The sequence below is a fragment of the Triticum urartu genome, chromosome 6A (assembly GCF_056163025.1).
Source record: "Triticum urartu cultivar PI428250 chromosome 6A, HENAU_Tu73, whole genome shotgun sequence".
NCBI lineage: Eukaryota > Viridiplantae > Streptophyta > Magnoliopsida > Poales > Poaceae > Triticum > Triticum urartu.
The window spans coordinates 48,162,956-48,178,246 of NC_141878.1; the positions used below are offsets into that span (position 1 = coordinate 48,162,956).

At 46.0% G+C, this 15,291-nt stretch overlaps 1 protein-coding gene across 1 annotated transcript in view; it reads right to left on the reverse strand.

Moving 5' to 3' along the window:
- Positions 1-2,390: 2,390 nt before the first annotated feature.
- The window catches only part of LOC147963802 (uncharacterized), a 36,520-nt gene continuing 23,619 nt past the window's right edge, over positions 2,391-15,291 (reverse strand). Inside the window, exons 3-5 of the mRNA XM_087529715.1 lie at positions 3,159-3,508; positions 2,714-2,806; positions 2,391-2,629 (exon numbers count right to left, since the gene is read on the reverse strand). Coding sequence (XP_087385841.1) covers positions 2,391-2,629; positions 2,714-2,806; positions 3,159-3,508 — 682 coding nt within the window. The remainder of the gene's footprint in view (positions 2,630-2,713; positions 2,807-3,158; positions 3,509-15,291) is intronic.

Below are 15,291 nucleotides of genomic sequence, written 5' to 3' on the forward strand. Positions count from 1 at the left end.
CTACATAGTTCTTGAACCCGTAGGATCCGCACGCTTAACGTTTCGATGCCGGTTATATTATGAGTTTATGAGTTTTGATGTACCGAAGGTTGTTCATAGTCCCGGATGTGATCACGGACATGACAAGGAGTCTCGAAATGGTCGAGACGTGAAGATTGATATATTGGATGACTATATTCGGACACCGGAATGGTTCCGGGGGTTATCGTATATATACCGGAGTACCGGGGGGTTACAGGAAGCCCCCCCCCCCCCCGGGGGGGGGGGGGGGGGGTTATTGGGCCTCATGGGCCCAAAGTAGTGGAAGAGGAGAGGCAATAGGAGGTGGCGCGCAGCACCCCTTGCCCCAATCCGAATTGGGAAAGGGAAGGGGGCGCGGCCCCTCTTCTCCTTCCTTCTCTCCACCTCCTCCTTCCCCCTTCTCCTAGTTGGAATAGGAAAGGGGGGGGGGCAAAACCTACTTGGAGTAGGATTGCCCCCCTTGGGCGCGCCTCCTCCTCTTGGCCGGCCCCCTCCTCCTCCACTCCTTTATATACGTGGCCAGGGGGCACCCCATAGACACAACAATTGATCTCTAGATCTCTTAGCCGTGTGCGGTGTCCCCTTCCACTATAATCCATCTCGATCATATCGTAGCGGTGCTTAGGCGAAGCCCTGCGATGGTAGAACATCATCATCGTCACCACGCCGTCGTGCTGACGGAACTCTCCCGTGAAGCTCTACTGGATTGGAGTTCACGGGACGTCATCGAGTTGAACGTGTGTTGAACTTGGAGGTGCCGTGCGTTCGGTCGGATCGTGAAGTCGTACGACTATATCAACCGCGTTGTGCTAACGCTTCCGCTTTCGTTGCTATGCATCACCATGATCTTGCGTGTGCGTAGGAATTTTTTTGAAATTACTACGTTCCCCAACAGGTCCAATGGTCACCCGCGTTGCCGCTGCGAAGATGGCTCTGTCAGCGATCGTGCATGGCGTCGGGAGACCAATCCAAGGCTTGACCGGGGAAACGCGCTCCTGCCACAGCCACCCGAGCCGCATGGCGGTGCCAAAACTCACCACGTCAATCACACTAAGCCCTCCGAGCTGGCGCGGCCGGCAGATTATCACCCAGGCGACCTTGTAGTGTCCATCGTGGAAAGACTCCTCGCCCCTCCTTAGCCATGCCCGTCGCAACTTGTCGATCTCGGCGCACGCCCAAGGTGGCAGCTTGAACATGGACAACCAGTAGACCTTGAAGGCAGAGCACCGCATTAAGGACCAACATGCCCACCATGGAAAGCAGCTTTGCCTTCTAGAAGGCCAGGCGCGCCCGGATCTTGTCCAGAAGGGGCATCCATTCGATCTTGCACAGCTGCCGAAGGGAAAGTAGCAGCCCAAGGAACTTGCATGGGAAGGAGGTAACCTCCTCCCCAAGCGGCATGGTGATATCCTGCACATCCAGAAGCTCACAGTGGATCGGTATGACCGCACTCTTTGAGAAGTTGACATGGAGCCCCGAGGCCAGACCGAAGGAAGTGAGAATGGCGCACACCGTAGCCAGCTCAGATCGGACGGGGTTGAGAAAAAGGGCAACGTCATCTGCATAAAGCAAAGTACGAAACCGGGGGATGCTGCCTCTGAGCGGTGAGATGGAGCCCGCGGCGATGGCAAGGTCCAGAATGCGTTGCAACAGCTCCATCGCCAAGATGAAAGGAAAGGCGAGAGCGGATAGCCCTGTCGAAGGCTGCAACGGTGTTGAATGAGTTCGCCCACTTGGCCATTGACAAGCACACGGGAGGAAGCGGTGCACAGCATCATGGTCATCCATTCACACCACCGCCTTCCAAAACCCCTCGTACGCAGCATGCTCAGCAGATATGGCCAAGACATCGAATCGAATGCCTTGGCGATATCGAGCTTTAGGAAGAGCGCCGGCCGTCGGACCCGATGAAAATGCCTGGCTAGACCGCGGACGAGGAGGAAATTGTCCTGAATGCACCGCCCACACAGAAATGTGGGAAATCAGCGAGTCATGTGTCGCGCTAGCCTGGTCGCTAGGACCTTCATGATGAGCTTGGCAATGTTGTGCAAAAGGCTGATTGGCCTGTAGTCGCCCATGGCGGCCGCGTCCGCTTTCTTAGGGAGAAGAACGATGTGTGCCCCGTTGAGCTTATGCAAACTGGAACGGTTCAATAGGTATACTTGGCAAAAAGCGAGTAGTAGGTCCGGCATGATGATCGGAGCTGCGGCCTTGAAAAACCCACCGGAGAAGCCGTCCAGGCCAGGTGCATGATCCTCCGGCAAGCCCCTGATGGCCTGCAGAATCTCGTCCGAAGATAAAGGCGCTTTGAGATCCTCCAGGTTTTCCCGCGGTGGCCTAGATTGTCCCAATCTAGGGTGAGCGACGTGCTAGACAGCTGTCCGATCGAACTGGGAGTGAAGAGAGGCGATGAAGTTTTTCCGGCGGCAGCCATTTGCCTTAAGATGAAAAAACTTGGTGTTTGCATCTCCAGAGCGAAGGTAACGCACACGCGACCGCTGCTTGGCCTTGATCCGCTCGATGACAACAAGCCCCAAGATCCTAGCCTTGAGGGCTTTTCGGAGCTCCAGCTCGTCCAGCTCAAGCTGGCGCGACTCTTGGGCCTCATCTAAAAGCAAGACGGTGTCTTGGGCCATGAGAAGTTGTAGCCTGGTGTCACTGACCGAGTATTTATTCTAGAGCCGCAGCGCACGGGCAACCCGCTTAAACTTGAAATCCAATCGTGCGAGCGCGTCCAACGGCGGGCAAGGCTCATTCCAGAACATGGAGACGACGTCAGAGAAACCTTGAAGGTGAACCAAGAAAGCCTCAAAACGAAACCTGAACTTACGCCGGCCGGGGTGCTCACAAGTGAGCACGAGCGGGCTTTGGCGTTCCGGTGGCCAAAGGTGCGAGGCAAACCAAGCGGTGCAGCAGCTCCTAGTACATGTCGCAAAAGGCCCGGTCTACCCAGCAGAGGGTAGGTTCGTCATGCTCGTTAGATCAGGTGAAACGGCGCCCATGCAATGGGATCTCGCGTAGTTCACCAGCGTTGAGCGCCGCCCGGAACTTAGACATCATGCGGTGATTAAGGTTTGAGTTGCTCTTGTCGCGTGCCTCGTAGATCAGGTTGAAGTCACCGAGAACGAGTTAGGGACCCGACCGGCGGGCACGGATCGCCGCTAGTTCCTCGAGGAACAACAGCTTCTCAGCGTCGTCACACGGGCCGTAGACAGTGGTCAGGTGCCACGGTGTTCCTCCATCACGTGGTGAGAACCGTGCCGAGATGGCGTGCCCGGTAATCTCCAGCTGGTCAATGCCGAACACGTCCGGATCCCAGACAAGAAGTATGTCTCCCCGCGTGCCGACCGCCGGCGGAATGGCGTTGCCGGCAAGGGCGCAGCCGGTCACCTCGAGCAAGGACGCGGCAGAAAATGCGGCGACTTTAGTCTCTTGCAAGCAAAGCACCGAGCAGCGCGATTGCAGAACTAGGGAGTTGACCCCACACCTACGTACGTGCAGGATCGTTGTGACCCCGCACGTAACAATTGAGCAAAGTGAAACTACTCATAAAGGAAACACAAAGTAACACAGGCTAATGGCATACTCGTACAACGAGCAGCGATTTTGAAGAACAGCGGAGATACGGCCGGTCTACGAAGCACGGGCGTCCGGCGGGGTCGTCAACTAAACAGAACTGACACACACGGCATCACCGAAGGGCGGTGCAGTACACAGACACATGCAGGCGAGGGGCTATCTATCATCAACAACAGAAAAGCACCCTGGAGCAGGACTATCATCATCTTCAGAGTACGCCACCGGCGCCTTCGCCGGCCAGCCCGCTCAGCTCTTTCACGTGAAAAGAAAAATAAAATATGAAATCTTACATTCTTTCTAAGCAGTATATGTAGATATAGATATAGATAAAGATATGAATGAAGCTATGTCTGATGCTCAAGTATATGGCGGACATCAGATGCTTTAATTACCTGTTTAGGTATTCCTATGTTTTCTCTCTTTGGAGGTTATCCACACTAAAGAAATTCATCTAAATGTAACTTGTTTAGGTATATGAGTTATTCATTTGGTTTTGAACAAGAACTATTCATCATCTATTTCCACATTGTCCTGTAGTGTGAGTTGCTTGGTGTATTGTTTCTTTTGCATTTGCAATTACTCCTCTTCGTAGCATGCCCCTTAATTTTGGGTATCGGCACTAGGATGTTAAAAAGTATCTTCATTCGCTTATGCAAAATGACTTAACCGATGACAGGAAAAAAGTTCTCTCTCTATGCAGGTTTTGCTACTGTGTCTCGGTTAGCTATGACGGTGGAATATCCTATCACGTTTCCAGATCAAAGGTCAGACAGATCTTGGCCCCAAGAAACGGCTTATGGATTGGATCATGCACTGCCACTAGAGTTTTTCTAGAAAGCTTTCAGTCTATTTCATCTTCAATCATGGCAATACAACGGACACCAGAAATAATAAAAATTACATGCAGATCCATAAACCACCTAGCGGCGATTACAAGCACTGAAGCGAGCCGAAGACGCACCGCTATCATTGCCCCTCCCTCGCCGGAGCCGGACAAAACTTGTCGTAGTAAACAGTTGGGAGTCGTCATACTAAGACCCCATAGGACCAGTGCAGCAGAACAACAACCGTCGCCAATGAAGAGTAGCGTAGATAGGAAGGATCCAACTTGAAGACACACGAAAATAGACGAACTATGACCAAATCCGAGCAAATCCATCAAGGACAGGTCGTCGGTGACACACCTCCACACGCCCATCGACGACGCTAGACACCCCACCGAGAATGGGGCTTGATAGGGACAACCTTATTCCATCTTCAGGGAGCCTCCGTCATCTCATCTTTCTGCACATGACACAAACCCTAACAAAACTCGAAGAAACATCAAACAATAGAACCCTCCCGCTGGCAAGGGTCCGGATCCACCGCCGCCATGTGCATAAGGTCACCTAAGACGAGACGGACCAGCGGCGGTGCCGGCGGAAGGCAGAGAAACAATAGGCTTTTCTTAGGGAAGGAGGCGGCTGCGTGAGAGACGTAAATGAAACATCAACCTCACTGGGCTTCGTTTAATGATTTAGTGAGATGAACTTAAATTTGTAGTAATAGTTAAGTGAGGCTGAAGGCAATAAAATCTTCCGTTTTCTAAAATATATATATCGGGGTCGCTAGCTAGCTGGTCCCCGAGTGATATTTCCGGGAATCTGCAAATGATGTCTCTACTTTCTAGCTAGTGGCTAGCTAGCTGGGCACTTGTGGATCTCGAACGTTTGGCATGTCATGCGATGGCCGTCGTCACAGATATGACAACAGTGCGTGAAAAGCATGGTGATATATATATGTATGGTCGTCATGCATGAAGCATCCGACTAGGCGACTAGCTACTGTTTGGCCACAACTAGAGTCGCTGCCTCAGATATATTCCTGTCTGACTGTGGATAGCATGTGGCTCACGGTGCAGGTTGTTCAGTAGCCAACCATCCCGGAGGCTGCCTGCGGTGGGAGCCATATGCGAGCTTGATTTCAGCGCCACTGAGGGGAAGACCTGTCTATAGAAAGGATACGCTTACTCAGATAATCGACGAAAGCGTACAAGTACAATGTACAAAGTTGGTAGGCACACGAATGTACAAGGAGTAAAGAATAAGCACACCTTGCAACAAGGTCCTTGCTGTCGACGTCACCAAGGAATCCCTCTGATTCTCATAGAAGTTTTGTTAAGGACGCGGTGTTTCTGAGCTCGAGCTCAAATGAGCTCAGAGAATAGTAAAATCTGAAAGAATGCAAAAAAATTACTATTATTTTTTGGAAAACATTGACAAATACTTTGAGTGCCCATAAATTTCATCATGAAATGAATTCATCGAAGTCGTGGCAAAAAAAATAGATGCTTCAGAAATCCTGTTTCCAAAAGCATTTTGGAGTGTTGATTTTTTTCACGACTTGGACGAATGTCATTTTGTCTGATGAAACTTTATACACTGTAAACATCTGTCAAAGTTTACCACCAAAAAATCTGGTTTTTTTCAATTTGTTTTCTATCTTCTTGGAATTTACTGTTCATCGGAAGCTCATTTGTGCTCGTAAGTAGAAGATGAATTTCGTTTTGTTAGGACAAACTGCACAGACTGGAAGCAACTCAACAACTCGGTCTATTAGAACAGAGCTTTTTTAGGGTACCCCGTAGTGAATAAGGGCCGTCCATCCGCGAAATCAAATGGCCATGACCGACCTGTACTGCTGCAATCAGGCCAACAACATGGCGGGCAGTATTAGTAGCACCGGACCAACCAGTATACATGTTCTTAGGGCATTCTGGGACTTATACGATTCACCTCGCACCGACCCACCCTGCCCGTTGTTCTTCTCTACGGACTGTGGTAGAGTTCCGGTGGCCACCGCCATGCATGGATCTGGCGCTCGACTGCGTGGCGTAGGCCTCGGCCCAGACCATGATCTTCTTCTCCAATAGGTCCGACAGGACGGCCATGAGGCATTGGCTTGGGCTCCTCCCATGGCTGGCTGAGTGCTCGTTTTGTCTTGGTTCACAACGGCAGCGAGGAAACCACTTGGCGCCGTTGTCCGTCAATGCGGAGGCTTGCCATGTGCAGAAGTTCGTCGTCCCGTCCATGACGGCCAGGCAGGATGGAGGAGGGCGTTGACGTAGCCGTGGTCACCAAGTGTTGGTTCCATGTATGTATGTGAGGAGAGCATGGCGGCGATGGGAGCGAGCAGGCGATGCCGATTACAAGCTATTACTACGAAATAGGCTGGCATCTTGGCCCATCAACAATCCCGTTTCAACGGTGGGATTTAATTATACTGGTCCGCTCACGCCAAGCAGTATAGGGTACCATAAAAGAGCTCATTAGAACAAGACCTTTGCTCCCGACTGGGCCATGAGCAGCGCGTCCCAGGCCTAGGCGAGAAACTGACATGGGGCCTTCCTTCTATGATGCATAGTTCCTTCCTATGTTTCGGTCTGCATTCGAGAAACTGACATGGGGCCTTCCTTCTATTATGCTATCGCATGGCAGTGGCCGTGCAGCGCCACCATCGCCTCCGCCCTTGCAGACCAAAACATAGGAAGGTGCACAGCTCTGGTACGGCCCGACAAATGAGGGTGAGGACGCCCGATCGACTGCCGACCCGCTTCCAACAACTCCGTGGGGAAGGAGAAGGTTGGACTTTATGACACGGTGGGTACATCGTGCAGGATTTATTTTTTTCAGAATTTATTATAGATACGTAGAAATTGCCTTCGATCTTTCGTGTACCGGATCGATGTACCAGAAGCCAGTGAAAAATATTTGATATGGAGAGAGACACACTTTCTGTCGATTTTTAAGCTTGCTGTAGGGCACCCTTACACCGCGAAAAATAATAATAACCACAAACCCGAATGCACCTGCATTTTCTGGTCCTTGCGCATATATGCCATTTTCATTCTCGGATATCTCTCCATCTTGTAGAAACGGGGGATTCCAGGTTGGAAAGGAACATACGGATTGAAGATAAGGAGCTTCTCTTACTATTGGTTGCTTGATATCCTCTTTCCCTGGCCCAGCTCACACGGGAAGCTCTCTATGGACGAGACTTGCCTGCTCCCTAGTCCCTACTTGTGCGCCCATCCGTGCTCCAATATACGTGCCTTGATTTGATTGGAATAAAATAAGACCCGGTCCCACCTCTTTAAAATCAGGGGGAGATGATTAAATTAGAAAAAAAAGAAAAAAGACAGCCGTAGGATGAGGTGGGAGCACGGATGGGAGCATGAAGAGGGAGCAGGCAAGCCGGATCCAGCTCTCTATGGCTGGCCGGGGGCACCAGACTCCCATTGGCCGTGCACTTGCGTCAAGTGACGACGGGGCAGGAACGTGGTGTATGACATCAGCTGCCAGCTGCTAATAATTTCGCCACATGTATACTCGGTGACTTGCGTACATAGCTATGGACAAAGGATTTGGACATGAACATCTCTAACACTGACCTTCAAATCGGACATCGTATAGAACCAGTCGTGGACAGGGATGCGAGAGGGAGCCATCCAACGCTTATTCACTAATAAACCTCATTTGTTCGGTTAGGAGGAGAGAGAGAGAAAAAACAGAGACATGCATGTGGTTGCTTTTGGTTAGACATGTGTGTCTGAGGTGTGTGGTTGGGAAGGGAGAGAAGAGAGAAAAGAGAGGAGGACCATGTGGGGACTTTTCGTTGGGAATGTCCCAACCCCTGTAAACCACACACAAATTTGCTTCCACTATATCAGATTTTGGGCATCCAGACTGATACACAGAGATTTTAAAGACTTGATAGGATGGCAAAACTGATCTAAATATTGCGGTCTGGACATATACATGAGGTCTGAGGTCTGCCTTGGAGATGCCCCTAGGAGTTAGGACACAAGTCTTCCCACAAGCCTCGATCTCATTCTCACTTGAGCCCAAGTTGGGCTACCATACTAGACCATCTACAGTCATGCCTCAAATCTGGCATTTCAAATGTCTCCGTTCACAGCCGTATTCATTGGTTATTGTATACGTATGGATCACTTCAGCACAATCAGATTCAGTGGTCACACATGCTTTGAGGATAGATTTGTAGATGGAGGAGGAGCAGCGCCAACGCCATAGGAACACGTCCACGGTGATGTTTCTAGCCATGGCATTCGACAGGGGAGCCGGATCCCCTGACGTACGATCCCTGACATTGAGCCACACATGTGGGTCCGGATCCACACGTCAATGTGTAGGCAGTATGTTAGAAGAGCCGCGAGCCGTTCAGAGCAGGAGATCACCTGTGTTTCGCTAGCTGGGTGCTCCACTCGAACTGGTATTTATATCTAGGAAAGAACTATATGTCACATACATATGTCATCAAAATAAAGGTGCCAGCTAGCGAAATGAAGCTAGGGTTTTGATCTACATCTACTAGTGCGGCTAGCTAGCAGGAATGCATGCACACGTGGATCTAGTTTCTAACCATCCATCCATCCTGGGCAGTGGAGCTATACTGGGACCTGGAGCGATCGTCCAAAGCTATTTCAGTCGTAGAGAAACTGACTAGTGGTCTCATCTTGCGGCCTAGCTAGCCACTCATAAAGAGGACAATCAAATAACACTTCATGTTTCAAATTTGTTACATAATGTTTATCATGCGTGCATGCTACGGGACTTGCAAACTTTAACACAAGCGTTTCTCAATTTCACAACTACTCAACTCGCACGACTTTGATATTATTACCTCCATATCTCAAAACAATCATCAAGTATCAAACTTCTCTTAGTATTCAAAACACTCATAAGAAAATTTTACTAATCTTGAATACCTTGCATATTAGGATTTTAAGCAAATTACCATGCTATTTAAGAATCTCAAAATAAACTAAGTGAAGCATGAGAGATCAATAGTTTCTATAAAACAAATCCACCACTGTGTTCTAAAAGATATAAGTGAAGTACTAGAGCAAAACTATATAATTCAAAAGATATAAGCGAAGCACATAGAGTATTCTAACAAATTCCAAATCATGTATGGATCTCTCAAAAGGTGTGTACAGCAAGGATGATTGTGGTAAACTAAAAAGTAAAGACTCAAATCATACAAGATGCTCCAAGCAAAACACATATCATGTGGTGAATAAAAATAAGCTCCAAGTAAAGTTATCAGTAGAAGTAGACGAAAGAGAGGATGCCTTCCGGGGCATCCCCAAGTTTTGGCTTTTAGGTGTCCTTAGATTATTTTGGGGGTGCCATGGGCATCCCCAAGCTTAGGCTCTTGCCACTCCTTATTCCATAATCCATCAAATCTTTATCCAAAACTTGATAACTTCACAACACAAAACTCAAAGTAGAAAATCTCATGAGCTCCGTTAGCGAAAGAAAATAAAATACCACTTCAAGGTACTGTAATGAACTCATTCTTTATTTATATTGGTGTTAAACCTACTGTATTCCAACTTCTCTATGGTTTATAAACTATTTTACTAGCCATAGATTCATCAAAATAAGCAAACAACACACGAAAAACAGAATCTGTCAAAAACAGAGCAGTATGTAGTAATCTGTAGCTAGCGCAAGATCTGGAACCCCAAAAATTCTAAAATAAATTGCTGGACGTGAGGAATTTATCTATTAATCATCTGCAAAAATAATTAACTAAATATCACTTTCCAAATAAAACTGGCAGCAGTTCTCATGAGCACTAAAGTTTCTGTTTTTTACAGCAAGTGTAACAAGACTTTCTCCAAGTCTTCCCAACAGTTCTACTTGGCACAAACACTAATTAAACACAAAAAACACAAGATAAACAGAGGCTAGATAAATTATTTATTACTAAACAGGAGCAAAAAGCAAGGAATAAAAATAAAATTGGGTTGCCTCCCAACAAGCACTATCGTTTAACACCCCTAGCTAGGCATAATATTTCAATGATGCTCACATGAAAGACAAGAATTGAAGCACAAAGAGAGCATCATAAAACACGTGACAAACACATCTATGTCTGACATACTTCCTATGCATAGGCATCTTATAGGCAAACAAATTATCAAGGCAAGCAAAAACTAGCATATGCAAGGAAGCGGAAAGAAACAATAGCAATCTCAACAAAACGAGAGATAATTTAGTAACATGAAAATTTCTACCACCATATTTTCCTCTCTCATAATAATTACATGTAGGATCATAAGCAAATTCAACAAAATAGCTATCACATAAAATATTTTAAACATGATCTACATGCATGCAAAGTTGACACTCTTCCAAAATAGTGGGATTAACATTAACTAAAGTCATGACCTCTCCAAGCCCACTTTTATCAAAAACTTCATAAGATTGAACATTCTCCAAATATGCGGGATCTAAAGTTGACACTATTCCAAACCCACTTTCAATAATATTGCAAACACTATTATCAATCTCATATTCATCATAGGGCTTAAATAAATTTTCAAGATCAAAAGAAGAATCACCCCAATCATGATCATTGCAACAAATAGTAGTCCTAGCAAAACTAGCATCCCCAAGCTTAGGGTTTTGCATATCATTAACACAGTTGACATTAAAGGAATTTATAATAACATCATTGCAATCATGCTTTTCGTCGAAGGAACTATTAAGTATGGGTGCAATAGCAACAATCTCATGTTTATCATAAGGAACTATAGCAAATTCATCTTCATAAATATTGGCATCGTGGCCACAAGAATAGCAAGCATCATGTTCATCAAGGGATATTTCAATCAAATCATCGGAATCATAATTATCTATAGATTCATGCATATCATTATTTTCTTCCGAAGCAACGGTCATTCTTTCAATAAATTCTTTGACATAGACATTGTGAGCATAGTTTTCATAGCAATATTTAAGTATGTCAAAATTTTCAGATTCGCAGAGAGTAATATCATATTTTTCAATCAAAGAAGCAACTTCATAAGCACCCTTAAAAGCAACAAATTCTTCAATTCATTCAATATCGTAGTAACTATAAACACCTTTTGCATAAGAAGATAAGATTTCAATATCATTAAACTTACATAGGTAGGGGAGGTGTTTTTCAGGGTTCTTAGAGCAACAAGTAAAATCAAAAATTTCGCAAATATTCCAAGCATAACACAGCAATCTGTTTATTTGATTCCATAAGAGTCTCCCTTTTTCAGACAAACGGTGACGCACAAAATGAGCATGCTCATCTAAATATTTCCCATCAACTAGGCTAGTTGGGGTTTCAGCACGAGCGCATAAGGATCGAAGATGATCTAAGTACAACACTTTAAGTGGATCCATATCAATAGATTTTTATCAAGAAAAGATGCAAGCAAATAGAAGACACAAGGAAACACAAACAAGGATACATAAGGGAAGAAGGAAAATAGAGAAAGAGATGGAGGATAGAGAGAGGGGGGCAAATAAAACGGCAAGGGTGAAGTGGGGGAGAGGAAAACGAGAGGCAAATGGAAAATAATGTAATGCGGGAGATAAGGGTATGTGATGGGTACTTGGTATATTGACTTTTGCGTAGACCTCCCCGGCAACGGCACCAGAAATCCTTTTTGCTACCTCTTGAGCACTGCGTTGGTTTTCCCCGAAGAGGAAGGGATGACGCAGCAAAGTAGCGTAAGTATTTCCCTCAGTTTTTGAGAACCAAGGTAATAATCCAGTAGGAGGCTACGCGCGAGTCCCTCGCACCTGCACAAAACAAATAAATCCTCGTGACCAACGCGATAAAGGGGTTGTCAATCCCTACACGGCCACTTAAGAGAGTGAGATCTGATAGATATGGTAAGATAATATTTTTGGTATTTTTGTGATAAAGATGCAAAGTAAAATAAAAGCAAAGTAAAAGCAAAAGGAAATAACTAAGTATTGGGATATTAATATGATGAAGATAGACCTGGGGGGCATAGGTTTCACTAGTGGCTTCTCTCGAGATCATAAGTATTCTACGATGGGTGAACAAATTACTGTTGAGCAATTGACAGAATTGAGCATAGTTATGAGAATATCTAGGTATGATCATGTATATAGGCATCACGTCTGAGACAAGTAGACCGACTCCTGCCTGCATCTACTACTATTACTCCACTCATCGCCGCTATCCAGCATGCATCTAGAGTATTAAGTTAATGAAAACGGAGTAACGCCTTAAGCAAGATGACATGATGTAGAGGGATAAACTCATGCAATATGATGAAAACCCCATCTTGTTATCCTCGATGGCAACAATACAATACGTGCCTTGCTGCCCCTACTATCACTTGGAAAGGACACCGCAAGATTGAACCCAAAGCTAAGCACTTCTCCCATTGCAAGAAAGATCAATCTAGTAGGCCAAACCAAACTGATAATTCGAAGAGACTTGCAAAGATAACCAATCATACATAAAAGAATTCAGAGAAGATTCAAATATTGTTCAAAGATAGACTTGATCATAAACCCACAATTCATCGGTCTCAACAAACAAATGGCAAAAACAAGATTACATCGAATAGATCTCCACAAGAGAGGGGAGAACATTGTATTGAGATCCAAAAAGAGAGAAGAAGCCATCTAGCTACTAACTATGGACCCGTAGGTCTGAGGTGAACTACTCACACTTCATCGGAGGGGCTATGGTGTTGATGTAGAAGCCCTCCGTGATGGATACCCCCTCCGGCGGAGCTCCGGAACTGGCCCTAAGATGGGATCTCGTGGATACAGAAAGTTGCGGCGGTGGAATTAGGGTTTTTGCTCCGTATCAGATCGTTTGGGGGTATGTAGGTATATATAGGAGGAAGGAGTAAGTCGGTGGAGCAACAGGGGGGCCACGAGGGTGGAGGGCGCGCCTGGGGGGTAGGCGCGCCCCCCTACCTCGTGGCCTCCTCTCTTGTGTCTTGACATAGGGTCCAAGTCTCCTGGGTCTAGTTCGTTGAGAAAATCACGTTCCCGAAGGTTTCATTCCATTTGGAATCCGTTTGATATTCCTTTTCTTCGAAACCCCTAAATAGGAAAAAAAACAGCAATTCTGGGCTGGGCCTCCGATTAATAGGTTAGTCCCAAAAAAATATAAAAGTGGATAATAAAGCCCAATAATGTCCAAAACAGTAGATAATATAGCATGGAGCAATCAAAAATTATAGATACGTTGGAGACGTATCAAGGAACACCATGTGTGCTATCAAACGTCACAACATAACTGGGTGATTATAAAGATGCTCTACAGGTGTCTCCGATGGTGTCTGTTGAGTTGGCATAGATCGAGATTAGAATTTGTCACTCCGTCTATCGCAGAGGTATCTGATAACCCACAAGTATAGGGGATCGCAACAGTTTTCGAGGGTAGAGTATTCAACCCAAATTTATTGATTCGACACAAGGGGAGCCAAAGAATATTCTCAAGTATTAGCAGTTGAGTTGTCAATTCAACCAGACCTAGAAACTTAATATCTGCAGCAAAGTTTTTAGTAGCAAAGTAATATGATAGTAGTGGTAATGGTAGCAAAAGGTAATGATAGCAAAAGTAATGTTTTTTGGTATTTTGTAGTGATTGTAACAATAGCAACGGAAAAGTAAATAAGCGAAGAACAATATATGGAAAGCTCATAGGCAATGCATCGGTGATGGAGAATTATGCCGGATGCGGTTCATCATGTAACAGTCATAACCTAGGATGACACAGAACTAGCTCCAATTCATCAATGTAATGTAGGCATGTATTCCGAATATAGTCATACGTGCTTATAGAAAAGAACTTGCATGACATCTTTTGTCCTACCCTGCCGTGGCAGCGGGGTCCTAGCGGAAACTAAGGGATATTAAGGCCTCCTTTTAATAGAGTACCGAACCAAAGCATTAACACATAGTGAATACATGAACTCCTCAAACTACGGTCATCACCGGTAAGTATCCCGATTATTGTCACTTCGGGGTTAACGGATCATAACACATAACAGGTGACTATAGACTTGCAAGATAGGATCAAGAACTCTCATATATTGATGAAAACATAATAGGTTCAGATCTGAAATCATGGCACTCGGGCCCTAGTGACAAGCATTAAGCATAGCAAAGTCATAGCAACATCAATCTCAGAACATAGTGGATACTAGGGATCAAACCCTAACAAAACTAACATGATTACATGATAAATCTCATCCAACCCATCACCGTCCAGCAAGCCTACGATGGAATTACTCACGCACGGCGGTGAGCATCATGAAATTGGTGATGGAGGATGGTTGATGATGACGATGGCGACAGATTCCCCTCTCTGGAGCCCCGAACGAACTCCAGATCAGCCCTCCCGAGAGGTTTTAGGGCTTGGCAGCGGCTCCGTATCGTAAAACGCGATGAATCCTTCTCCTTGATTTTTTCTCCCCGAAACCAAATATATAGAGTTGGAGTTGAGGTCGGAGGAGCTCCAGGGGGCCCACGAGGTAGGGGGGCGTGCCCTAGGGGGGCAGGCACGCCCCCACCCTCGTGGACAGGTGGTGGGCCCCCTGGTCTTCATCTTTTGCAAGGATTTTTTATTATTTCCAAATAGACGTTTCGTGAAGATTCAAGTCATTCAGAGAACTTATGTTTCTGCACATAAATAACACGATGGCAATTCTGCTGAAAACAGTGTCAGTCCGGGTTAGTTCCATTCAAATCATGCAAGTTAGAGTCCAAAATAAGGGCAAAAGTTTTTGGAAAAGTAGATACGACGGGGACATATCAACTCCCCCAAGCTTAAACCTTTGCTTGTCCTCAAGCAATTCAGTTGATAAAC